We start from the raw sequence: 27,266 nt of genomic DNA on the forward strand, positions 1-27,266 counted from the left end.
AACCAACCAGTTTAATTGGATGTCTAGCGTTGTCAGATCCTGGCAATGAATTAAATACGATGAAACTGAAAAAAGGAAAAAGAAAAAAAAAACGAGTTACTTGTGGTCATAACCAACATGTATTCATGTTTTTATTCATTTTCATTTTATTAATTCAGTTATGATTTTGATTGTTTTAATCAACTTGAGTCTAATTGGGGGCCATTTGTTTCATCCACTTTATTTTTTTTTAATTCACATTTGATAAACATTGAAACGAAATAAAAGTGCAATAATATAATAAGTTATACAGTATGTCTTTGTTAATTATCACATTAGTTGCTCTATAAAGGGTTAACCTGAATATCACAACTAGAAAATTGGCCTAAAATGGATAAGGATTTTTTTTTTTGTCCTGTGGATGGCGCTACTCTTAGAACACCATCTAACAAGTACCACCGGAATTCTCGACAGCAGTAGTCAGCAGTTATGGCGTCCAGTGCTGCGACCCGAACTGCGGCCAAAGTTGTTAAGCCAATTTTTAGCAGGGACTTGGACGAAGCAAAACGCAGAGTCCGGGAGCTTTACCGAGCCTGGTACCGAGAAGTCCCTAACACGGGTAGGTCGCCTCAACACTGTCCGATGCAAAGACATTTGGTGTCAAGGTCGCGTCTCTCTAGCATATTGACAAGCTAGCAGCTTGCGAGTGAAGCTGTCATCTAATTTGTGTTTAACGACAGATTAATTACGCTGGTTTTCAGATATTTCAACAGTATATGATTAATCCACCTCATGCGTACTCATTCATTAGCACGAATTAGGTGGCAATTACAATGCACTTGGTGCTGCTTTCTGGAGTCATTCTTGGCCAAGGAAAACCAAATTATTACCGTACATTTAGAATTACAATAACTTTGTATTGGCATAGCGTAAATGTCTTTAAGTTTTTTTTTTTTCTTAATACAGCGGTTGAATGTTTTTGCGTTATGTTTTGACATGCACGGCGTCATCTGTTTACGAGTACGACGGAGGTCGACTCAGACTTTCGAGTTTCTAGGCACATTGCAACATATGCTTGATAACCTATGCTAAAGCAATCGTAAATTCATGTCGGTATACACAATTTAAAAAAATCAACAGTTTGTGATATGCAGAAAAATGGAAGTTTTATATATATATATATATATATATATATATATATATATTAGGGCTGCAGCTATCGAATATTTTAGTAATCGAGTAATCGACTGAAAATTCTATCGATTAATCGAGTAATCGGATAAAACAAATATATTTTTAGGTGAAGAGCAATTATAAATATACATGAGAAAACAAGACATTTCATCTAATCTTGAACCATTTTCAGTCAATCAATGTCTTTATTTTCGATGTATATTGTTGAAAACAGCCAACAATTGCATCTCAGATGTAACTAGAATAAAAAAAAAAAGACAAATTCACTGCTTTCATTCAAAAAACCTTTAGATCTTATTAAAAAAAATATATATATATATTTATACTTAAAAATGCCATTACGCTTGATAACACACATCACTTAAAAGTTAGGATTTTTTCCCACGTGTTTCAATTGAATTTCTATTTGTGTCAAGCCATTTTTAAGTTCTAGTTAAGTTTTAAGTTAGTCTAAACTGTAAGTCCTGATAGGATTTTGTGTTTTTGCAGTGTTCAAGATAAATGTATGATACAGGCTGTATTGGAGCACATTAGGGACCAGTGCTACTTGGTGTTTTATCCAGCAATGACTACTAAGCTAAAATTGATAGTTAGCATTATTGAGTTTTTATTTTACACCCTTATCACTCCACAAAGCTATGTTATGTTAAAGCCTGTATGTAAGACACATTAGCCACGCATCGAAAGTGGTCATAATTAATAGAAACCTAGCCCTCCGCAGGGCTAACGTTGCGTGAGCTAGTGACTCAGACAGTAACGTTAATCTTATTTTTTAGCGCTTAGCGCTCTTTATTAGCGCTTAGCGCTCTTTACTAGCGCTTAGCGCTCTTTACTAGCGCTTAGCGCTCTTTATTAGCGCTTAGCGCTCTACTGCTTTAAGATGGCCGCTGTTTATTACCTCTGCCCAGACGCGGCCGAGTCTATCATATTGCATCTAGTTCAACATACATGTGATCTCTATGAGACTCCTCAGATGCTACCTGCTACCAACTTAACATCACGCGGGCTAGTTTTTAGCAACGTCGGCGTAGTTTGGAGCGGCTGTCGGCTGCGGAAATGTTTTTTATATTTTTTTATTGCTTCTTCCTCTACCCACGTGACGTCGGCGCGTTGTCCCGCATTAAAAGTAGTCCGAGCGAAACGTGATGCTTAGAGCTGTCAATATAAACGATTACTCGAGGTGAATAAAATTACTCGGATCAGTTTTTAAACTCGAGTTACTCGAGTTGCTCGAGTATTCGTTTCAGCTCTAATATATATATATATATATTAGGGCTGTCAAACGATTAAAATTTTTAATCGAGTTAATCACAGTTTAAAAATTAATCGCAGTTCAAACTATCTATAAAATATGCCATATTTTTCTGTAAATTATTGTTGGAATGGAAAGATAGGACACAAGACAGATATATACATTCATCATACTGTACATAAGTACTGTATTTGTTTATTATAACAATAAATCAACAAGATGGCATTAACATTAACATTCTGCTAAAGTGATCCATGGATAGAAAGACTTGTACTTCTTAAAAGATAAATGTTAGTACAAGTTATAGAAATTTTATATTAAAACTAGGGCTGTCAAACGATTAAAATTTTTAATCGTAATTAATCGCAATTCAAACCATTTCTAAAATATGCCATATTTTTCTGTAAATTATTGTTGGAATGGAAAGATAAGACAAGATGGATATATACATTCAACATACTTTACATAAGTACTGTATATGTTTATTATAACAATAAATCCACAAGACGGCATTAACATTAACATTCTTTCTGTGAAAGGGATCCACGGATAGAAAGACTTGTAATTCTCAAAAGATAAATGTGAGTACAAGTCATAGTCATTAAAAGATAAATGTGAGTACAATGCCAGTTCTCTTTGCGTTGAGCGCTTTTCTTTTTGTGAACATTATTTTTTTTTGAGCGATAGGAATATTATTTTTGTTGTGCTTTCATTAAACGATACTGTAGCGACCTAAATGTTCTTAACTGCCCAAATGCATGATGGGAATTTGGGCAACCATGAGTCACAATGGTGGCTACGAATGATATATCTTCTCTGCGTTGTCTACAAAATTTGCTGTTAAGATAAAGCTCATCTCCAGTCACTCTTCCCCATTTTGCGCACCACAACATTTATAATTGGTGTTTGAAATGCTACAGCTTGTACCAATAAATAATGCGGTTCCAATGAATGTCTGTATTACTTATTCGCGCCTTTTGGTAATTGGCGGTGCTTTCAACTCCTCGTCATAGTGAGGAGTGGACCGGCGATCCAGGTTGGCTCTTTGTCGTTAGATGGCTTGGTTCGTCCGACTTCCTCCTTAGGAAGTCGGACGAACCAAGCATATAAGTACCGAAAGGCGTTAGATGGCTTTTTGTGGGTACTTTTATTAACAAATCAAAAGCATGTAGGGGGGGCGCAGCATTTTAAGCCTGCGCTAATTGCGCACTATCTCTACTGTCTACTCTCTCGCTTCCTCTCTCTGACTCACTCGATCACTGCTCAATCTGACAACGCTGGTCACATTGAAAATGACAGCGGCCCCTTGGGGGTGCCGGTAACACTTGCATCCACTCCACTTGGCTTAGCTCTCAATATACTTCAAACGGTGCCATTGTAGTCTGTTCGCGGCAATGCTTGAGTGGTTCGTTCCACGCATGCGTTCATTGCGTTAAATATTTTAACGTGATTAATTTTAAAAATTAATTACCGCCCGTTAACGAGTTAATTTTGACAGCCCTAATTAAAACCCCTCTTAATGTTTTTGTTTTAATAAAATTTGTAAAATTTTCAATCAAAAAATAAACTAGTAGCTTGCCATTGTTGATGTCAATAATTACACAATGCTCATTGTGCTGAAACCCATAAAATCAGTCACACCCAAGCGCCAGCAGAGGCTGACAAAACACAAAAAACACAAGTAACAAGTGGACATTACACTGTGCTGTCATTTTAATCTGTTTGAGCGGGGCATGTGCGTTAATTGCGTCAAATATTTTAACGTGGTTAATTAAAAAATTAATTATCACCAGTTAACGCGATGTATCGATAGTAAAGTTACCATTCGACAGTAATTAGCCATTAAATATTCAGTGAACTGATAGTAGAGATAGAATTCGGCTATCGTGAGCACAAGAATCGGCTTCTAATGCCTAGTTCAATGCATTGTTTAATATGATAATTTAGCTTTTACTTCACATGCTGCGCTTGTGTCTTTCAGTGAATGACACAAGTGCGCGTCATTCGCCACACAGCGCACACTTAGATCGAGACCGCACGCATGATATAATATGGACAAGCACTACTCACAGTCGTGGTTGCCACAAGTTACTTCCCATGCATTTCGGCAGCATCGCTACTAGTCGCCGTAATTACCTGATCGTCACGGGCGTGTCATAACAACGCAAGAGCTAACGAAACCACTGTAACGCACGCAGCGTAGAGTTTTCTTCACAGCCCAAAACGAAAACGAAACTAGTAGTGGCAACATGCTAAAACAATGGACAGTGTGATCACCGACGGCAGCTACGTGCTGTGATTTATTTTCAACGCACCCAGGAAAACAAAAGTCGGACTTTGAAGTGATGAAGGCAGCCAGATCTGTTAGCATGGGACAGAGCTTGTGTGAAGTGTGGAGCGGTACAGAAATCGTGAGTTTTAACCCTGAAAAATAACCCACTACAATGCTGGACGAAACGCAGTCTGCTTAAACATGAACATGTGGATTAGTTGATCTTCCTCAAGAAAAATCTGCCCTTCAAAAAAGATATGGACAGTGATGAGCAATAAAAAATGAGGAAGCATGGGCATAAGTGAATGACTTTGCTGTGTATTAGGTTAAAGTAATGATTATTGACCTGTCTAAAATGCTATGTTTTTATTCCCCCAATTATACCAGTCGTAAAGCATTATTTATTATTTATTTATGATAACACTAGCAGGTTTAATTTTTTTTTTTCAATAGCTGCTGCATATAATTAATATTTTTTGTTTGTAAGATGTTTACATTGAAAGTTTGCACTTAAATTACTTACCTCTTGTGTTAAAAACACCAGGAAATACAGTAATTGAATTACTGCACTTTATTGTTGTCTGTGACTGGAGTTTTATTGTATTATCAATCCCATCCAACAAAATGACGGTCATATAGTAAGCCTTATTTTTTTTCTCATAAAAAATAAAACATAACATTGGTATGACATTTTGTTAATTTTGCTATTAAAAAATGTGGTCTTTTTTATATTTTTAAAATACTGTACGAACACACACACAACAAATGTTTACTATCGTATCGTTTTCACTCTGTATCGAACCGCATCGTTCTTAAACTGTATCGAATCGTATCGAATCGCTAGGCCTTAAAAATGTATCGTTTTTTTTTTAATCGAATCGTAACCTGTGTATCTAGATACATATGGAATCGGCTTCATGCCAGAGATTCCCAACCCTAAGATATATATAGGGCTGTCCCAAACGACTAATTTTCTCCCGATTAGTCAGCCGACTATTTTTACGATTAGTCGACTAATCTAATAATTAATTTATTTTATTTTATTTTATTTTTTTTTACTAATTTAGCAATGACATTTTTGTTGACGCTTATCAATTCACAAAAAACATATTGGAACACTCAAATTATTTATTAAAGTACAAATAAACTCGTAAATAACAATAATAAATCACAAATAAACAATGAGTTCAAATGCTGATAGAATTAACTAGTGTAGCATCCCGATTGAAAAGATGGTCTCTTAAACTGATGGTTTACAACTTTTATTCCATCCTTGATGTAAACACACCGTAAGAGCTACGGTGCACACAAATAAAGCAACACAATTAGAAATTAACAAAAACTTTTCACCTTTTTCCTTTTAAACCTTATTTATATATCAATGAATTGCCTATATGAATTGCCTTTACCTTATTACCTTATCATTGACAATCGCTCCCTTGAGTGCAATGACTGTATATACTGTATATATTTATGACCTTTTAACCTTATATAATTTTCTATACATTAAAATAAACCATAACATGAAATAAACCTTTCAATTAGCATTAAGAACAATACTAATAGCACTTATAGGCCCATTGTCAATGAAACATTATTATTTAGTAAGGCGACAGCACCCTCTGGTGTACAAAAAATGAACAACAACAAAAAATTACAAACTGCGTGAAGGCGCTTGAGGTGTTTATTCACGGCCGACGCGCAGCCAAGCTTGGCACTGAAGAGACAGGACAGAAGAGTGTACTCTCCTTTGTTTCTTTGAAATAAGTCAATGTTTTGGACACTCTGGTGCGCTTTTTTTGGCTTTGTGCCGCTTTCCCCGCTTGCAAACAGAGCATCCGACACTCTAACTTTCCACGCATATTTTTTTTTAACCCTTCATTAACCGTCGACGGGATGTTGTGCTCGTCGACGGATTTACGTCATCGATGACGTCGACTATGTCGACTAGTCGGGACAGCTCTAGATATATATATATATATTCAAAGCTTACAAAAGGTCAAAACTTTACATTTAAAGCTTATTTTAGCTTTATTTTCAAATTCCACCCAAAAACCAAACGTCCTCAGCTGTTATTGAATAGAGGAAAAATACTTCTATGCAACCTGCCCAAACTAGTTGTGTATGTATGTAAATATACTGTTGGCTAAAAGTACTGGCAACCCTGCAATTCTGTCAGATGATGTTCAATTTTTCCCAGAAAAAGATTGCAATTACAAATACGTTGGTAGTAATATCTCCATTTATTTTGCTTGCAATGAAAAAACACTGAAGAAAATGGGGGGAAAAATCATTATCATTGTACACAAAATTCCAAAAATGGGCCGGACAAAAGTATTGGCACCCTTTGAAAAATGATGTGATGCTTCTCTCATTTGTGTAATTAACAGCACCTGTTACTTACCTGTGGCACATAACAAGTGGTGGCAATAACGAAATCACACTTGCAGCCAGTAAAAATGGATTAAAGTTCACTCAACCTCTGTCCTGTGTTCTTGTGTGTACAACATTGAGCATGGCGAAAAGAAAGAAGACCAAAGAACTGTGTGCGGACTTGAGAAGCAAAATTGTGAGGATGCATAGGCAATCTGAAGGCTACAAGTCCATCTCCAAAGACCTGAATGTTTCTGCATCTACGGTGCTCGGTGTCATCAATAAGTGTAAAGCCCACGGCACTGTGGCTAACCTCCCCAGATGTGAACAGAAAAGAAAAATTGACGAGAGATTTCAACGAAAGATTGTGCGGACGGTGGCTAAAGAACCTCGACTAACATCCAAACAAGTTCAAGCTGTCCTACAGTCCGAGGGTACAACAGTATCGACCCGTATTATCCGTCGGCGTCTGAATGAAAAGGGACTCTATGGTAGGATACCCAGGAAGACCCCACTTCTGACCCAGAGACATTAAAAAGCCAGGCTGGTGTTTGCCAAAACTTAACTGAGAAAGCCAAAAACATTTTGGAAGAATGTTGTCTGGTCAGATGAGAAAAAAAGTAGAGCTTTTTGGGAAAAGGCATCAACATAGTTTACAGGGGAAAAAAACGAGGGTTTCAAAGAAAAGGACACGGTCCCCACAGTCAAACATGGCGGAGGTTCCCCAATGTTTTGGGGTTGCATTGCTGCCTCTAGCACTGGACTGCTTGACCGTGTGCATGGCATTATGAAGTCTGAAGACTACCAACAAATTTTGCAGCATAATGTAGGGTCCAGTGTGAGAAAGCTGGGTCACCCTCAGAGGTCATGGGTCTTCCAGCAGAACAATGACCCAAAACACACTTCAAATTATCTCACAGAATTGCAGGGATGCCAATACTGTTGGCCAGCAGTTTACCTTGTGGACAGCTTCAAGTAAGATGATTTTGTGTCAGCTCAATTTCTTTTTGTGTTCCCACAGTGGCGATGTTTCAGCTGGATATCACAACACAACAGGGCCGAGAAAAAGTGAGGGAAATGTTCGACAAAAACAAACATGTCACTGACCCCCGTATGGTTGACATGTTAGTCATTAAGGTAACATTTTATTTCTTGAACATATTGGATAGGCTACACGTTAGGGAGACGTTCTCTGTGCTTCCTTTCTGCATTTAATGTCATCTGTAGGGGAAAATGGAACTACAGGAGACCATCCACGTATGGAAACAGAAGACGCACATTATGCGATACTTCCATGAGAGTGAGGAACCGCGTGCCACTGACTTCCTGTCCAAATTCTACAGAGGTCATGAACCCTGAACTTTTGCTTACCTTAGACCCTTTTTTTGCTCGTCTTCAGTGGCAGATGTTCCCTTTTACTGTAAATAAACACTTAACATTAATTCTTGTCAAAGTGTCTGTCAAAAAAGCTTTTATCAGAATATTTTAAAGGAGCTATTAATCACGCTGCATATGTGTTTGGAATTTGGGTGGGAACAGGAAAGCCGACGCCTGGGATTTAAACTTTGATCTCACTTAATGTGTTTTATCTATAACTGTGTGGAAAGACTATAAAAATATAATTTGTCCATTTTTCCAGTCAAAATTAATTTGATGTCTGCTGCGCTCGATGGCAGTGAATGAATTAACATTGATAGCATCCTTTTGTGTTATTTTGTCTCGTCCTTATACATTTAATATACAGTATTTTAATGGCGTTCGGAGAGTAGAGATGTTGACGCCTGCCATTGTAGTAGTGATGATTGTTTAACCCCCTATTGACCAAATTACTTTTTTGGTAATAAAAAAATAAATAAAACAACCCCTATTAAAACGTGGCATTCATATGCAGAGACGTCACCTTTTGAGTTATGTAGGCCACAATTATTTTCCATTCATTTTTATTCGGTTATTTTTATATGGAAAAAAAAACCTATTAAAATGTTATTAAAACCTCAATGCTAGATGTCCGATTTAAACAGGGACAACTGGCTATAAAGGCTTATCTTTCCATGCCATTGACGGTGCTCGGCGTCCAATACATTTTGACTTCAAAATGATTAGGAATTCGAGCGCTGTCAATGGTAGCCAATGAGTTCGCTGTTAAGGGTTAAAAGAATTACAGCATGTTATCAAAAATCTTTATTAGATGCAAAGACAACAATACGTGGGCTTTTTCAGGGTCAATGTTTGTAATAAAAAATAATGCTGACAAGGGTGGAGGCATGCTGGAAAAGCTCTGACTCATCCGTAGATGTAAAAATCAAATCTGTAAGAAAAAGAAAAGATCATTTGAAAAAAAAATGGCTGTGCTTAATAATTGTCAAGACATGACTTTAGACGACAAATATATATTTGTTCATCTTTCTGTGTTACTCATGTTTAGGTCAGTGCCTGTCAGAATATTTCAGTCGTCTTCCACTAGATGGCAGAAGGAACAATTTACCTGTTGCCGTTCAAACGATACTGTAATCGCTTGAATAACTTTTTTGGCATCAATTTGATCTAGCAGTATAAATTGAGGGTAAACGTATTAGTTACAGACTGAGTGTTTATATGTACGTGATGTCATTCAACGCATCAACTACCTGGCGCCAATATACTTGATTTTCTTGGTTCAATCATCGTCGTCGTCGTCCTCTGGGACAAAGATGTCGTGTTCCTCCAAGAGCTCGGCAAAGTTCTTGCTGATTCGAGTCCCCACATACAAGAAGGGCACCACTACCGCCGCAATCCGCCAAATGCCGAATGGGGTCTGCTCCCCGGTGTTCCGCAGCCCACCATAGAAACAATTCGGTTAGTTCACGTCAGTAGAGGTAAACATGAACTCATTCCCTGGTCGTGTCAATGAAACATCCAATACATGTAGATTAAACGCAGCCTTGTAGGAACGCTCACCTTTTTGGGTTTGGGCAGAATGGCCCCAGAAGAAGAGCACACAGCCGTTCGGCGCGCTGTCACGGTGGTTACCGGTGATGCGAGGACGTTTTTGAGAGCTGAACCCCAACCAAAACGACCCAAGGCCGACGCCATGATAAACCGCGTTTGGATGAAGCACGGCAGCAATGCGGAACAGCCACGTTCAGAATTTGATGAGTCAACAGCGCCACCCAGCGCCGATATAAAGGGACAGTAAAGGTAGGCGTGCAAATTCTTGTTAAATGCATTTTAGATTACGTTGGCTCTCTTCACAAAGTTATATTTCTTCTAAATGACCTATTTGAAGATTTGTGGTAAGCAATTCATGAATACTGCTTAAAATTTACGCCGTTTCCGTAGCAATGTTGTCATCTGCGGAGGTTGAAGTGAGTCCAGTGTTGTTAATTTTACTTTAAAAAAGTAATTAATTACAGTTAGAAATTACTTCTCCCAAAAAGTAATTGCGTTAGTAACTCAGTTACCTGAATTTAAGAGTAATTAGTTACTTGGCAAAGTAACTAGTGATAGTTTTCATGTTTTGTTTTTTTCTCAAAAAAAAAAAAAAAAAAAAAAAAAAAAAGTCACACAATGTGAAGTTTAAAGGGTTTTTGGGACAATTGGCCCTAGCCCTAGACACAAGGGTATTGCGATAACTAGATAGTAATCTTTGCTATGTGTGGAAGTCATTTAAAGTTGTGAATCAACTGTTAAAGTTGTTAAAATTGCTCCCGCTATTGCATTAGTTCCCTTCTGTCTACTTTCAACATGTGTAAGTTTTAAAACTGTTTCATCATTTAAAGATAGATTTAAGTCAAGATTTTGCCGATTTAGGAGCATTTTAGATAAAAAAAAAAAAAAAAAAAAAAAAAAGTAGGTTCGCTAGGAAGGATCTCTACAACAGAGCCTTCCTGAGAGGTCTACTGCTTTAAGATGGCGGCTGTTTACTAACGCATGTAGTCCTTAAAACATGTTGCCAATGCAGCCGTGTCTAACATTTGCATCTAGTTCTATAATATGTAATATCTACCGTATCATGTGGGCGTAGTTTGTAGGCTACAGTCAGGTATTATTGGAGCCACCTAGCATCGCGTTTGCAACGGCGTCTTCCCCACTCCTGCTCTGCTCTCTCGTCTCCGTGAGTCCGTCTCTCTGACTTTTTTTTATTCAACCAACTTAGTAACGCATAGTAACGCACGTCTTTCCCGCCTCAGTAACGGTAACGGCGTTGCCAAGATGGGAAAAGTAATTAGATTACTCACTACTGAAAAAAATAACGCCGTTAGTAACGCCGTTATATTGTAACGCCGTTATTAACAACACTGGAAGTGACTGTCTAGTAGCCCTATTTTTGAGGGTTGAAAGTAGATATCTGATTACCAGAGGTGAATAGTAACGCGTTACATGTACTCCGTTACATTTACGTGAGTAACTTTTTGAGAAAAATGTTCTTGTAAGAGTTTTACGAAACCATACTTTTTACTTGAGTAGATTTGTGAAGAAAAAAACGCCACTCTTACTCTGCTACTTTGGGCTACACAGGAGTTGTTACATTTTCCCTCTTTATTCTACAGATTAATTTTTTCCCCCAGCGATGCCAAGCCAATTTCACCAATGAGACGTCGCAACAATAATCACATGACTACAATATACCAATCATACGCAAGCTTGCCGTTCGAAATCACGCCAGCCTGTTCAATCACGTGGCGTCTTTAAAGCGCCATAAAAAATGTATTTGACATAGAGCGCTGCCCTCAACATGACTCGAAAGCGCGGATTTTAACCTCTCTCCCAGTCTTTATTTGGCACCGATTGACCATGGAAAACTGGAGGTATGATCCTTTTAATTTTATAATGATAACCATGAAGGAACTACAGTATTCACTATTCAAACTAAAAACTATTTTCTCCACTGGACACTAGGCACTCTTGCTCTTTAGACGAATAATGATTAATTTTTGTCGTTCATATTCTCTTGCAAGAATTCAATGATTTTTAAAAATTTCTTTGGGTTAATGTGGATATGTAATGGATTACTGTACAATATCATTGTAACAACAGTTCATATACATAAGTTTGTGCTGAGAAAAAAAACACCATTCTTTAAAGAAAAAAAACAAATTTGTAAGCAATTACTCACAATGTTACTCATTACTTGAATATTCTTTTTACCAAATGCTTTTTTACTTGTACATTTTTTGGATGACTACTTTTACTTAAGTATTATTATTTTGAAGTAACACTACTCTTACTTGAGTACAATTTTTGGCTACTCCACCCACCTCCGCTGATTTTAAATGATAGGTACGGAGCCCCTAAAGGGACATCGACAGAAATAAAATAAGTTTAAACCATCTGTTGGGCACCACATATGATGCAGTGGTGACGATGTGCAAGCAATGTAGTCATATCTGAATGCAGTAAAATAGTTGAGTCTAAGATTGAAGTGAAGCTCAACTAAATCCTGTATTATCATTTTAGCACGTCAAAACTTCTGTTGTCCGATGCGCGCCTGCAGTTTGTGGCCTATAAAAGGGAACTTTCTGGTGCACACCAGATAGTGTATAGTGCGCACTAGGGCTGTCCCAAATGACACTATTTTTGTCCCGATTAGTCAGCCAACTATTTTTACGATTAGTTGACTAATCTTTTTTTTTTTTTTTTTTTTTTTTTACTAATTTAGCAATGAAATTTTTGTTGATGCTTATTAATCTTAAATTCTAAAGTACAAATAAACACATAAATAAAAAATCACATATAAACAATGAGGTCAAATGCTGATAGCATTAACTAATGCAAAAGAATGGAAAGTAAACAGATTCAGAACAGTTTCGCCTTTCCAACATGATTCACAACAATTCTTAAAGAAAAAAAATATCCAGCATTAACATTATAGTATACTGCTATATAAAATAGCATCATAATAATTATAATTATTCATTGCCAATCAGACTTTTCATTACGGGTGTCATTTTAAAGCTGTTCTCGGTGTAGAATCTGAATTTTAAAGTATGTGGGATCAACTCCAGAAATCGTTATTTATATGACTGTTCACCGAAAGTGCGTTCGCTAAACCGCTAACCGTAAGCTTTACAGTCCGCAAAAAAAAAAAAAAAAGCACTTTTCGTCATTGCATGTAGTGTCAGAAATATTTTTTTTAAAAAAAAGATTTTTTCATTTGCAAATGCTGTTAACTAGCGATTTTTCTTGTTTGAAGTGTCACCTTTCAACCGCAAGTTTGTGTTTGAGAAGACTGCCAATGTTTTATAGCAGGCTAAAGTAGGCTGTCTTTTTTTCCCCCCATTAGCCTCAATGTAGCAATGCTAACGTTTACGGTGTTTAATATAGATGTGTCTCCTTATTTTGTATGTCTGAACTTTAATTCTATGGAGTGTTGATGACCAATAAACATCTGTGGAAAGAACTGGAGTCTTGTATGCCATCAACATGCACGCACAAATGTATGCACGCACGCCTACAGTTGTGAAAATTACCACCCTAAATTTTATTTACCGTGCGAAAAATGGACTTATTGCATAACATGACTAGGGTTGAGCATCGTTTGAAATTGAACGATTCCGGTTCCGATTCAGATTCCATGTTTTGATTCCGGTTCTGAACGATTCCCGATTCCTATTCTTTTATTAGGCAGCGTCCAAGAAAAAAAATGCAGGGTCGAAAAAAATTGCATAGTTTATATTAAAGTCTTAACTTCTCGACGATTTTTTACATTAAATGAACTACTCACAGGGCTAATTATAACTTGTATATAAATATTAGTCTTTAAACTCGAGCAATTTTTTCCCGCTCTGCAGTCAGGGCATCGAAACAAGAAATTTAAATTTAAAAATTGGAACGATTCCGGGAGCATCGATGCTCGATGCTCAACCCTCATCATGACAGACTTAGCAACTTCAATAAAAAATGTCGTTAGTTAGTTAGTTAGATGGACGTATGATCTGCCGGCTTGTTGTCTCCTGTCGTCATCCAAAATGACAACTGGGTGACGGCGCTTTAGGTGTTCATTCACGGCCGACGTGCAGCCAAGCTTGGCATTGAAGAGACCGGACACAACAATGTACCCTCCTTTGTTACTGGGGTGCTTTTTTGGCTTTTTGCCGCATTCCTCTATTGCATACCGAGCGTCTGCTATTTTCAACTTTCCACGCATATATTTTTTAAATTTTTAACCCTTCATTAACCGTCGACGGGATGTTGTGCTCATCGACGCATTTACGTCATCGATGACGTCGACTAGTCAGCACAGCTCTAGAGTGCACCAAATACTATCTGGTACGCACCAGATAGATTAAATTTACTTTAGTTCTGTCGATGTTCCTTTAGGGGCTCCGTAGAAAGGAGTAAAAAGTCGAAAAATATTTTACAGTTCAATCAAGCTATCGAAAAAAAAAAAGCCTAAGTAAGTGCAGTCACAAAGTATTTTATTACTTCCAATAAATATCTGCATCAGGCATTCTGCCTACAAATACAGAATATACTCATTGTTATTGTTACTTCATCAGAGAATTTTAAGTAACTTTAACTAAATGGCTGCCATTTGTGGCGATAGATGTCCGATCCATTTTGAAGATGGAAGGGCTTAAAGTGAATGAACGACTAATTTAAATTCCCAGCAAAAGAGCCACATGATCGTTGCATGTTTTTGGAATGTGGAAGGAAGCCGTAGTACCCAGAGGAAATCCACACAGGAAAATCAAGGCAATGACCTCATGGTGCTTCTTGTGGAAATTTACATCAAGGTTTAAAAAATAAATGAATAAATACAAATTGGTGTTGGACAAAGAATTCATTTTTACAATTGTAATACAGGAAATTGCACCTTACAATAAAATATACTTGAGAGCAGCCAAGTGAAAAAAAAATACACACATATCTTAATACAAATGTAAAACATAATTCATTAAATCGAGAAACACTGTGCAGCAATCAATATTTAGACACTAAATTATCATTTAAAGAGACGACTAGTGATTCATTGTGATTTTATCATATACTGTATCACACTGGCCATGGAAGATTCATAAGTATAAAGTAAAACATTTACACCTCCTTTCATTAAAAAGTGCTGTGATACGTGAAAACAAACATGAGACATTCAATAAAATGGTATAAACATCCTAAAATTCCATTTAAATAAATAGAGGTATTTGTATACACAAAATAAATAATACCAGGACTAAAAAAAGCAACAAATTTCACATTTAATTAACAGAAATGAAATACTAATTAAGACTGATGAAATGTAAACACCTTCAAATGAAGCCATCTTTGTGCAATGTGATCCATTCGTACCTTTTCTTGAGACGCAGGTCGCAGGATGATAGAAAAGCAGCAATTTACTAAAAATAAAAAGACAAAAAGAACATGTTCAAATTTATATCGACATCAAGCATAACGCTGATTTTTGTAGCAATATTGAGCATGCTCATTATAAATGAGGTCAAATGAAATAGTGACTGATTTAAGGCTGGGCGATATGACCTAAAATTACAATCTCCTGATTTTTTACCAAAAAAAATCCTCCCAACAGGTCAATATATTCAAGTATATTCAAAGTATATCAAATTCAAAGTATATTCATTAGCACCTATCGAACATATTGGCTCCCATTGACGGTGCAAGGCGTCCAATCCATTTGGACATTCACCTCTGCCAGATAAAAACAAAACAAAACAAAACAAAAAACAACAAAAAAACCCCAACACTTTAGAGGTTGTTGGGGGCCACAACCAGTGTATTTTTCTGCCATTTTCATTTTTGAACATTTCTTTTAAAAACATTTTGATTGATTTTATTGACATACTTGGACATCACTTTTTGGGTGATGGCTATACTTGTATTCCAAATGTTAAAGGGAACCTCGGACTTAAAGGCTTGTAGGCTCTAATAAGCCATAATTGTTCTGTTTTACTAAAATATTTTATTAGAAACACATAAAATGTTGCCATTGATTTAAAAATCTATAATATTTAGTACATGTTTTGACCTACGTAGGACGCCATGTTTTAAACGCACAATAGACGCTCGGGGTGATGATGTAGATTGTCACCATCACTCGATGAATACTACCGGGTTACTGCAATTCCTTCTACGCGGCGAGACGTCCAACATATGCGTTCATCGGTTAAAAGCGGCAAGTACTTACTATTTGTGTTTTTATTGAGTCTTTTATTACTTTTCATTGCCTCAAAATACTTTTTGCATGAGTTTCCCTCTAATACTTTTAAACATTGTGTTTTCTTGTGGTAGCTTTAAAGCAGATTGTTGATCTGTTGACCACGTTAGTAATGTAGCATATCTAAACCACCCTTATTTCATATTACTACGTTTAAGTATTTTCTTCAGGCATCTTTAGTATGTTCTGTCTGTATGCATCTAAACAAAACAAGCTGAAAGCGCTTGGTAGTACTTTGGTGTCAAATTCGCCTCTTGTAGCACATTTTGCCAGAACACTTTTTTTTCCCCCTACTCTCCTCTCATTCCGTCTTTCCTGTTCATTTTGCTTTTGCTGCTCGTTTTGTAAAATATTGACAGTGCTGTCATCCTCATTTATGTTCCTCGCGGTTTCAAATTTAAAGGGTTGAACAGACGGCATCTTTATGTCACTACAGTTATATTCTGGAACCCCGGCTATAAAAACAAAAACATCAAGTGGGGTTTCAATATCAAATTATTTTAACTGTTTATCTTTTCAGAAGTCTTTCTATCCGTGGAACCCTTTCATATTGTGGCCTCAGTGATCCAAAATGGGATATCCACGTATGTGGAAGCCAGGTAAACTCACTTGCACTGTAAAAGATGTTAAATGTTGAACGAAAAAAGCAAAACATCTCTTGTAAATATGTATTTGTCTTCCTCTATCTGTTTTGTCAGCCCCAAATACAAAGAAACAAACTCTCTCTCATAAAACTATTGAATAACTGATTGCTCAATCCTTTTTTTTTTTTTTTTTTTTTTTAAAAAACGTCCCCTCGAATTATTATTAATTATTATAATAATCATTTTTTTAATCATCCGCAATAAAAAAAACTCAAAATAATTCATAAAATTATCTATCACAGATTTCGAGTTTCTCACCTGTTGTTTGAAGAAAAGGTGTCCGTAAAACATGTTGAGCTCAAACATGTCAGGTTTTAGATCCGTCCCAGTTTTGTTACTTTGGCCTAATGGAACTATTTGCCCTTTAGCGATGGCCGCGCGGAGCCTCATGCTTTTCACGATGCGAGCGCCGGGGGCTGAGTCGGGTGTCGGCCTTGAGGATACGGTGATGTAGGTAGCGTCTTTCTGGCGCTCCTCGTAACTCACTGGTAGAAAAAAATTCAAGAGAACATAAAATCAACTAAATGTTGTATAGAGATGACAGCAGAAACTGAGCAGACGAGTCTGACTTGTACCTGCAGCCGCGACCGCAGTATCAGTTGTACTGGCCAGCTCCAGCAGGATTGTGGGATAAGCAGGGTGCAACAAGAATAACTTTCTGATGACTGGTTCTGCTGCTGCAACACCTGGAGCCACCTGTGATGTGAGTTTTAAATAATGCATTCTGTTCATGGTTGTTTACTATAAATTTAGTTTTTTTTTTAAAGATGATAATGTTCATTTGATAAATTGTATGGATTATCTGATTAGATTGTCCTGGTGTGCTAAATTCTGTACATGAAGTTGACTTAATTCTATTTTGGTCTGTGCATCATGTATTTGCCTGAGAAAGATTATTCTCTCGGCAGACTCACAGTTGCCTTGGTGATATTCCTCTCTTCTCTGATTGGCTCACTGGCCCAGAAAACAAAAACCGATTGGCCAGTCGAAGTGGAGATGGCTGCCGTTTCCAAAACCAGATGGGGGCACGCAAACTGTGCTGTCCAGACGAGATGACCATTTGCCCCATCAACTACCTGGGCCTGAGTTAATAAAGAGATTTGATAAACATGCAGCCTTAAAACCATAGTGTGAGTACATTTATGTAATTGTTGAAAAAGAGCTGTTTAATATGTGGTATCAGCGAATATGATCTTTCTTAAAACATAAAAAAAAACATTTTAAATAAAGAACAAAATTCATGTTTAATGATAAAAAAAAAACATTTAATTCATAAAATATATATTGAGAATGAAAAAAAGAAGAAACATGAGCATTCAGTCAATTCTCCCAGTGTAACTAAATTAGACGTATATCATTGTCCATTGCATGCAATGAGTTAAATACTACTAAACAAAAAACATTTTTTTAGTGTTATTGGAGGCCATAAACAAACTGTACTTTTAAAAATCCATTTAAATTGTATAAATTTTGTTTTTATTAACATCTTATTCATTTATCGTTTTATTTTTCCAAATAATAATTTATAAATAAATAATAAATCATTATAACTGAAAGTCTGAAACCTGCTGTTCACATTTGTGGACATGACATTTTGGGTCATGTAGGCCACACTTCTATACCAAATATTAATATTTTGGCCGACATGACATAAAATGTGATGTCTACAAATGTGGACGACAAGGTCTTCATGGGGTTCATTTTCTTTTCTTTTTTTTTTTATCATCAAAAATAAGTCACTTGCCCTAGTAAAGTCTTAAAATGTGGTTAACTTGCATTACCTTCATGATGCCATTTGCCGAGTGCTGAAAGAAAAGATCGAGGATTCCGTCATCATTGAAGTGTCCCGGAGTTGGTTGGCTGTGACATACAAAAGTATTTTATAGAAACGTCACTAATTCAGACTATAAATTTTATGCAACTCATTTTCTATTCTAATTCTATTACAACTGCTGTTTGATACCTGCGTATGAGGGCAGAGTTAAAGGTCCACTGTTTGTGTACATCCTTCTGTCTGAGCAAAGAGATCTTACTGAAGCCATACACTAACACCAAATCACTTTTACTGGAATTCAGGTTGGAGACTGTGTCCAGGTTGTTATGGCTGGTGCCAAAACCAGCCACTAGGGGTAGCAAGAAGTCCACACGGTCAGACCCTCTACAAAACGGAACACACACACACACACACACACACACACACACACACACACACACACACACACACACACACACACACACACACACACACACACACACACACACAAAAACCCCCAAAAAACAATGAGATTATATTGCTTTGTTTTGTCTGTGATGGCTACATTAATCATACTGATTACTATCCTTTATATTTATTTTCTAATAGTACTTAACCTAATTAGAGTCACAAGTTAACAGCAGTCTAATTTTTTTATGTCCCCTCGTTCACATTAACTCATTACCGTATTTTTCGGACTATAAGTCACAGTTTTTTTTCATAGTTTGGGTGGGGGTGCGACTTATACTCAGGAGCGACTTATGTGTGAAATTATTAACACATTATGATATCATTTCACATGTTATTTTGGTGTTTTGGAGTGACACTGATGGAATGGTAAACTTGTTAGCATGTTCTTTATGCTATAGTTATCTGAATAACTCTTAATAGCTATGTTACGTTAACATACCAGCCACGTTCACATTTTGTTGTTCATGCATCATGTAACATTATCATACTGTACACTTATTCAGCATGATGTTCTCTACTGTATTTTTATTTTAAATTGCCTTTCAAGATGACATATCTGTTCTATCTGTTGGATTTTATCAAGTAAATTTCCCCCAAAATGCGACTTATACTCCAGTGCGACTTATATATGTTTTTTTCCTCTTCAATGGGCATTTTATGGCTGGTGCGACTTATACTCAGGTGCGACTTATAGTCCGAAAAATACGGTATCTACCATTTACTGTGATACATGTCCAATCCAGTTGAACTGGGAGGTCAGGCAAAATGTTCATTCACTGCCAGCCATCCCAGTTTAAATGGATTTGGCGTCTACTAGTGACAAACAAAATTAAATTCACAGCAGAAGGATGAAAAAAAGACACATGAATGTATGTCGATCATTGTCAATGGCACTGAAAGATTTTTTTTCCCCAAATATGTGGCTTTATAAACTGTGGCTTCATAAACTCCTCCCTAAACTCTAAAATATTGCGTTAAAACCAATAAAATGAGTAATATGAAATGTGCATCTCAGGATCAACAGCTATGTTCATTTAACTTGAAAAACGTAATTTACTAAAATGTGCATTTTCAACAAGAGATTTTTTTGATGTGTCGTACTGGGTTTTGTTACTAAGACCAACCTGACAATGTGTATAAAGGAAGAGGAATTTGTTTTCTTCATTCCCTCCCATCCAGGATCTTTTCGTCTTAGAGCGGCAGTCATTGGTAGCTTACCCGTTGCACGGCGGAAGATATCCCGCAGTGAGATAGCCACAACATTACCTGGGAAATCAGACATGTTGATGTTGTTTAGATGAATATACAATCTGCAATCTTGAATATATAATTAAGATTCTTTGTTTACCTAAGCCAAACAGAATGTAGGGTGCCCCCAGTTGCGTTTCGTGCAAAAGAGGACCAATCAGTTTCCCTTGTCCAGTGAGGTTGAATGACACCGAATGACCGAGTATGGCTCCAGTCAGCCCAGAAATTAAAGTCAGTGACAGATCCAGAGACTAAAAAATGAATCCGACAGTATAAATTCAGTCAGTTATGTCTAATTTGTTAATAATGCTCTTTAGGCAATGGAGAAAAGTGTGTTGTCTTAAAGCTACAGGAATTCAATGGCTATAGAAGAAGAGGTTAGTTGTCAATAATTGTAATATTTGAATTGATTTTCTACACCGTATTTTCCGTATTGTAAGGTTCACCTAAAAGCCTTCAATTTTCTCCAGAGCTGACAATGCACCTTATAATTCAATGCGCATTATATATGAATCAATATTGGTTAATCGTGGCACGACATTACCCTTCGCGCAGCTCTATATAGTGGATGCATAATGCAACCTGAACAACTACTACTACTACTACCACTACTATTACTGCGCCTTATAATGAGGTGCGGCCAAAATATGAAAAGTTTAAAAATAGGCCATTCATTGAAGGTGCGCCTTATACTCTGATGTAGGCATGTGCCGGTATGAGATTTTGACGGTACGAAAACCTTGAGGAAAAATACTGCAATTTCACGGTATTGCAGTTATAGCTCCAAAATGTTTTATTTTGAGATGTATGGGTTAAAAAAACAACTACTTTTTTTCTGAGATTTTTTTTCAGAACATATTTGCAAATTGGAACATGAATATAATGTTAAAATAAATAAACAAAAAAAATTTCAAATCAATAGAACTTATAGACTACCCACAGCTCAGGTTGCTCAAGATTAGAGCAAGAACAAAAATAATTGCTATTAAAAAAGTAAAAACACTTTTAAATAAGTTATTAAGTTAAAAGTGTTATTTAAAATGTAAATATTGTTGTGTAAAGGTTATGTCTAAAAACATTGCGAGTGAGACCTCTCCTTGTCCAGCGAATGTGCATTTGTGCTTAAAGCAAGATCATCTGTCGCAATTAGCGATTCTGTTATCCCTTTTCCTTCATTCAAGCTTGTTTATCAGTGGCCGTGAGATTTATAACCTCAACGAGGTTTCTCTCGCAGCTAAAACTAGGCTAAAATTTGTCTTTAAGTTTTTAGTTAGTTTGTATTTTGAATTTGAAAGGAAAATGTGTTTTGTTTTTGGCAAACTTTTTCATGGCTTTCATGGATATAACTTCCTCACATTCTTATGTGTTCGTGCTATTGAAGCTACTCACACATGTAAAAATACTATTGTACAAAGTTTTAAATGTATTCGTTTTGTTTATTTCAGTTACCATGATTTGAGACGTCCATAAATTCAAGAAAAGTACGCCTTGTGTTTGGAGTGTTTCTGTTTTTGGTTCGCTGGCTGTATAGCAGAATAGCGTCACTGCACACACACAGCAACAACCAGAGAGGGAAGGGTGAGCGCTGCCGCTCCAAGACACTTCTGGCAGCATTTTGGGGAAAGGTTTAATAGAGAATACTGTACTACGGTATGATGGAAATTTTTAGTGGTTTTGAAACCGTGACGTTTTCATACCACGGTACACCTTGAAATCGGTAACCGGCACATGCCTACTCTGATGCACCTTGTCTTTGATGACCGCTTTTTTATTTTGCAGTTGAATGATACACCTTAACGCTACTGTGCACCGAAAAGGCCGTTGAACTACAAGAAATTGGACAAAAGCGAAAAACAAATTTCACAGATCAACCAAGTCAGTGCAACAAATATTTGCAACTCCGACACTCTTACTGTATAAGGATTAATCAATGCTTTGGGGAAAAAAATTGCAGTGAGGCCAGGGCAACAGCAAAGTAGAGAGTGGATATTAGAGAGCCTGCTGACAATGTCCCCATTCAAAATGCTCTGTAACTCTTTGCTTTTTAGTTGCATGTAAAAATATTTGCGTGGCTAAAAAGCAAAGCATTATAAAATGTACACAATTCACTGATTTATTTTGTCCCTCAGTGTGAGCCTTGTTTAAGATGATGTAGTGTGTTTAAGTGGAAAGTGGTTGTACCTCATCAGCAGGCAGGGTGGCTATAAGCAGATCTGGGATTGAGTCTCCCTGGAGATCTGGGACTAACACCGCCTGGGATTCAATGTTCCTCAGTAGCACGGACCACAAATTCTCCCCTGCAAAGTCAAAAGAAAATTATGTGACCTTGGAAAAAAGTAGTGATAGCGAAAGAAATTTGACAAAAAGATTGTACTTATCTCACCTGTGGTGCCATTAACAGCCATAATGGTAGACTTCCCAATGAGGAGACACACGGGTAATGGTTTAGTGCTAATCTTTAGTCCACACTGGATGTACATGACTGGTTCCCACATGACTTTCCTCCATAGCAGCTGCCCACTAGCACCACACAGGACCACGGCACTGTAAACTGGAAGAAAGACAGGGAAGGTCATAAGAGCAGACGGGACATGTAAAGACATCAGAAGGGTTCCGGTTTCATTTTACTTTTGTTTCCTTGTGTTGGATGTGTGTCATTGGTCAACTCGGAGACACTGAGAAGCACATCATTCACTGAATCACCGTTAACATCCCATAATGCCAGTGCCGGTGGAGTTACACCTAGATGGAGGGGAAAAACAAACTCCATATAGCCCTTACATACATATCAAGTAATTAGAGCCACAATTATCGTCTTAGGAAACCGGCTGAAAAAAAAAAATATATCACTAGTGGCATTTGAAAATCCCATATCGGTCGACCTCTACAACCAATGTTTTGTTTTGTTTGGAGCTGAATTAATATTTCCTTATCTGAAACTTGATTGGCATACATTGTGAATAGACGTATTTAAAAAAGATAATCGTGCCGCATTTTTATTGGCAATTTTGGAGAGGGGAACCGGTAATTAAACAATTTGTTTATACATGAAGTTGTAGTTTGCTTTGGTTTCAGAGCCGTACTGCATCAAAATGAAAGTTGTTCCTACATTTTTGTATTATTCATGTAACTAAGAGACAAAAACAATGATAAAATGTAAAAAATATACTATTCAATATTCATGATGACATATGCTGTGTCAACACCTAAATCTGCGATTTTGACATGTACCAGAACAAATTTTGTAAAGTTTTTTAAGCCATTACATGCATAGTCGGGTATCTGTTACCTCCTGCATCCCCTAGTGCTCTCTCCCATTGCAGCCTCTTTGCCAGTGCTCCCTTCTGACAGGGAATGAGGAAAGCACAAAGCAGCACGAGAAGCATGGCGCAGACCAGAGGCAGCAGAAAAAAGGATGCCCGCACAGTATTCTTCCTCCTCATCCTCTTCTCTTCCTCATCAGTCCCATGAACCCTCAATCCGGATCCCCCCAGCTGCTCCCTGTCATCCCTCGATGGGCTCCAGTACTGCCCGCCTTTCACATCGTCTCTATCCTGCTGTGATTTGCTGGTAAGCCGTTCTCGCCAATCGTCCTCGTCTTCCTGCGCCTCGTCTCCAGCAGCCACGAGTCGGCCGGATCGACCTCCCCGCAGCTTTGCGGAACCGCCGCTGTGGAATGCATCCCGGGACAGACCGTTTCGGGGGTAGTTGAGGACGAGGTCATCCTCTTCGCTTTCGTCCTCGCTGTCTGCTTGGGTGAGGGGGTCGTACTCACCCAGCTCTGAGCCCTTTTTCCCTAAATAAAAACACACAAACAAGCTTGCAATAGTAGCTTGAATTTAAGTTTTTGATAACTCCAACTCATGTCAAATTATCTTGTAAATATGGCACATACAAATGTGGTAAAGTATATTTACTAGAATCGTAGAGATTTAAACGAGTCACCTGACAACCAACATATTGAGTACTAGGAGTGGGAACCTCTTGGTACCTCACGATAGGATACACTTTGCGATACAAAGCTCACGATAACGATGATCTGACAATATGCCGATACAACAACTATCAATACACTGGTCAGGAAATCATTCTAGGATATTCTACAAGCAACAAATAAACAGAAAAACACAATTTTCATCCTTCGGCTATGTGTTTATCACTAGTAAACGTCCAATCCATTTGAACTGGTAGGGTGGCAGCGAATGCATCCCTCCCACTTCAAATGGATTGAACGTCTATGGCTGTCAGTGGCAGCCAATGCCAGGCAATTTCGTAATTTTGGGCCATTTAAGGTCATTTACCTGTTGATTTTCAGTTACTTCCTGTTGATTTTGGGGTATTTTATGGGTCACTTCCTGTTTATTTTGAGTTACCGAACAGGAAATGACCTGGGAATCACCCAAATGAATACGCAGTGACTCAAACTCAACAGGAAATGACCTATAAATGTCCTAAAATGAACAGCAAGTGACCTGCAAATGCCCTAAAAATCGGACAGAATGACTGAATGCTCTGGTTTCCAATGAACGAACGTTCCCAGTCTAAATGGACTGGGCGTCAAGCACCATCAATGCAGCCTTAGAGTTAACTGAGACACTATTATGGTGGAAGATTTTGGTGCAATTTGTTTGTTCCTTTTTTAAATTTATTTATTTTATTTTATTTTTTTTAAAGACATTGACACCTTTCTAAAATGATATCTCGATTCTTGGCAGGAGCATATCGATAACCTATTGGATTACAGAGTATTATGATATATCACCATTTCGATATTTTGTCACACCCTTATTGAGTACAGCGAACCCCACATTTAATGAGGGATGGCTACTGAGCCCTGGCTCCAATAGTAAAAATCTGTGAGGTATAAAACCTACAGTAATTTAAAAGGTTAACTATCTTTAAATTCCACCAGAAAGTAACAGACTAATATTTGTATTGCTAAAGTGATACTTGATACCCATGTACAGGTTGTGCAAGCATATGTTTACTGACTCTCCTAACTTCATTGGGACAACAAGGTAAACTTAAATTATAGGTGTTCAAATAACCCTTTATATGATACTCATTTAACTCATTGGCTGCCATTGATGGCACTAGAAGTCCAATTCGCTGCCAGCCTCCCAGTCGAAATGGATATGACTTTAGCATTGTCAGTGTAGAGTCCAGTGGTCTCAAACCGGTCCTCAAAGGGCCGCAGGGGGTACTGGATTTCATTCCAACCAAACGAGACAAATACCTTTTCACCAATCTGGTTTCTTACAAGTGTAATCAGTTGATTGCAATCAGGTGCTGCTTATGTTAGTAGAAACCTCATTGGTTGAACTGTTTGTGCTGGATCTGTTGGAACAAAAACCAGGACCCACTGCGGCCCTTTGTGGAGTCGGTTTGAGACCGCTGGTGTAGACTGATAGCTCTCTCCATTTCAATGGATGTCTACCACTGACAATGACAGTTAATGAGTTAAATACAGCATTATGGGGGCTAAAGTGTATTTGTTTTTATTCCTATTTTATTCATATTGTATTCATTAATAATGAATTTATTATTTATTTAGTAAAATGATATAATTGAGATCTGGCGTTCACATACATGAATATCAAAATATCCATATACAGTATAAACAAAATACGATGTCCACGTATGTGAACGCAGTGTCTTACTGAGATTTGTTTTAATTACCAAAACTGGTCACTTTATTGCCATTTAAAGCATTAGTAAAACATCCTCATGCACATATTTTCTCATCAGACAAAATAACTTTGAGATCATCTAACAAAACGAAGCAATGATAGAAATACTGTTATTGTCTAAAGATTGTATTTTACATCATTCTGTAGTTACTTTTCGAGTTTTCTTTCTTTTTTTTTTTTTTTTAAGAACATACTCTAAAATCATCTCAAAATTCGGAGGTGCTCAAAGCAAAATGGACAAATTTCTAACTAGATTTTTTTTTACTGGGCATTCCCAGAAACAACCATGCAAATTTCAATCAGGCACATACAATCGCTAAACCATGGGTCTAACATGCCAACTATTCTTTCACCGTGTCGCATCATAAATGTCCCGTTATTTAGGGTATCTCCGTTTAATTACTAAAGTCTTCTTCATTAATCTGCGCAGAAATGACGCCAGTCAATCCATTAATTTAAAAACTGTTAGGGACACTCGAAGGTAATATATGATGCTCTCATGTCATTGTAACGATGAGGTATGAGGGGGATAACTTTAGCTTAGCAGTCTGCTAAACAGGCAGCGAAAGTGCTTACACGGGATATTCCAAGCGTGTTTTTATAAACAAAAATGTGTCTAAAGTGGGGAATTAATCTGTTTTAAAAAACGTGCTCAACGTTTACAGCGCGCCTGAAGGATGCTAATTGAGTGACACGTCAGAAGACTGATTTGCATGTCTGATGCGACAGATTGCCTAATGCTTTCGGTCATGATTTTCATCTCATATGACGTTAAACGTCATGTGTTTGAAGTTGATAGCATCTTACCTGGTAGTTTGAGCGCACGGGACAAGGCTGCTGCCATTTCTCTTGGAGTAGATCTGCAGCCCAGTGGTGATGAGCTGCTGAACCATGAAGAGGGGAGCTATCCTTGGATCTGTGTATGCCCAGTTGCATTATGGGAGTTGGGGTTTCTCGCGGTCATGAAGAAAAATCGGGACTGCTCAGAATGGACGAATGCCGCCCTCTGCTGGTGATACCTCATTAACCAACAAGATGTACTGTCAGTTTCATGTGTCATCACGATTATGTGAAACTGTCGTAATTCAGTTCATTTGACCTGTTGCCAAGCAACAAGTCGACTTTACCACGTTTTTAACGGTATTTTTTGCCATTTGATATGTGTTGAATCAGTAAGCCCGGGCAGATAAATTTTAAGTATTCTGCTTAAGGTACATGGTTTATTTAACAGTGTAGGAG

At 37.4% G+C, this 27,266-nt stretch overlaps 3 protein-coding genes across 3 annotated transcripts; 1 reads left to right on the forward strand and 2 right to left on the reverse strand.

Moving 5' to 3' along the window:
• The first annotated feature begins 413 nt into the window (after window positions 1–413).
• Window positions 414–10,444, forward strand: ndufa6 (NADH:ubiquinone oxidoreductase subunit A6). Its single transcript, XM_057861604.1, has 3 exons — window positions 414–598; window positions 8,092–8,207; window positions 8,298–10,444. Exons 1-3 carry the CDS (start codon window positions 469–471, stop codon window positions 8,427–8,429), a joined length of 378 nt encoding a protein of 125 aa, XP_057717587.1. The 5' UTR covers window positions 414–468; the 3' UTR covers window positions 8,430–10,444.
• On the reverse strand, window positions 9,386–10,184 carry LOC130932162 (essential MCU regulator, mitochondrial-like). Its single transcript, XM_057861605.1, has 2 exons — window positions 10,008–10,184; window positions 9,386–9,864 (listed from the first exon to the last, which is right to left on the reverse strand). Exons 1-2 carry the CDS (start codon window positions 10,140–10,142, stop codon window positions 9,727–9,729), a joined length of 273 nt encoding a protein of 90 aa, XP_057717588.1. The 5' UTR covers window positions 10,143–10,184; the 3' UTR covers window positions 9,386–9,726.
• A 4,373-nt stretch (window positions 10,445–14,817) lies between the features above and the next one.
• fam234b (family with sequence similarity 234 member B) lies at window positions 14,818–26,977 on the reverse strand. The gene is made up of 13 exons (XM_057861601.1): window positions 26,835–26,977; window positions 23,627–24,133; window positions 22,966–23,079; window positions 22,721–22,888; window positions 22,519–22,634; window positions 20,438–20,588; window positions 20,214–20,355; window positions 18,829–19,023; window positions 18,647–18,725; window positions 17,780–17,947; window positions 17,441–17,561; window positions 17,124–17,350; window positions 14,818–15,385 (listed from the first exon to the last, which is right to left on the reverse strand). Exons 1-13 carry the CDS (start codon window positions 26,869–26,871, stop codon window positions 15,383–15,385), a joined length of 2,028 nt encoding a protein of 675 aa, XP_057717584.1. The 5' UTR covers window positions 26,872–26,977; the 3' UTR covers window positions 14,818–15,382.
• Between the last annotated feature and the right edge of the window lie 289 nt (window positions 26,978–27,266).

The sequence above is a fragment of the Corythoichthys intestinalis genome, chromosome 16, assembly GCF_030265065.1.
Source record: "Corythoichthys intestinalis isolate RoL2023-P3 chromosome 16, ASM3026506v1, whole genome shotgun sequence".
In the NCBI taxonomy this organism is placed as follows: domain Eukaryota; kingdom Metazoa; phylum Chordata; class Actinopteri; order Syngnathiformes; family Syngnathidae; genus Corythoichthys; species Corythoichthys intestinalis.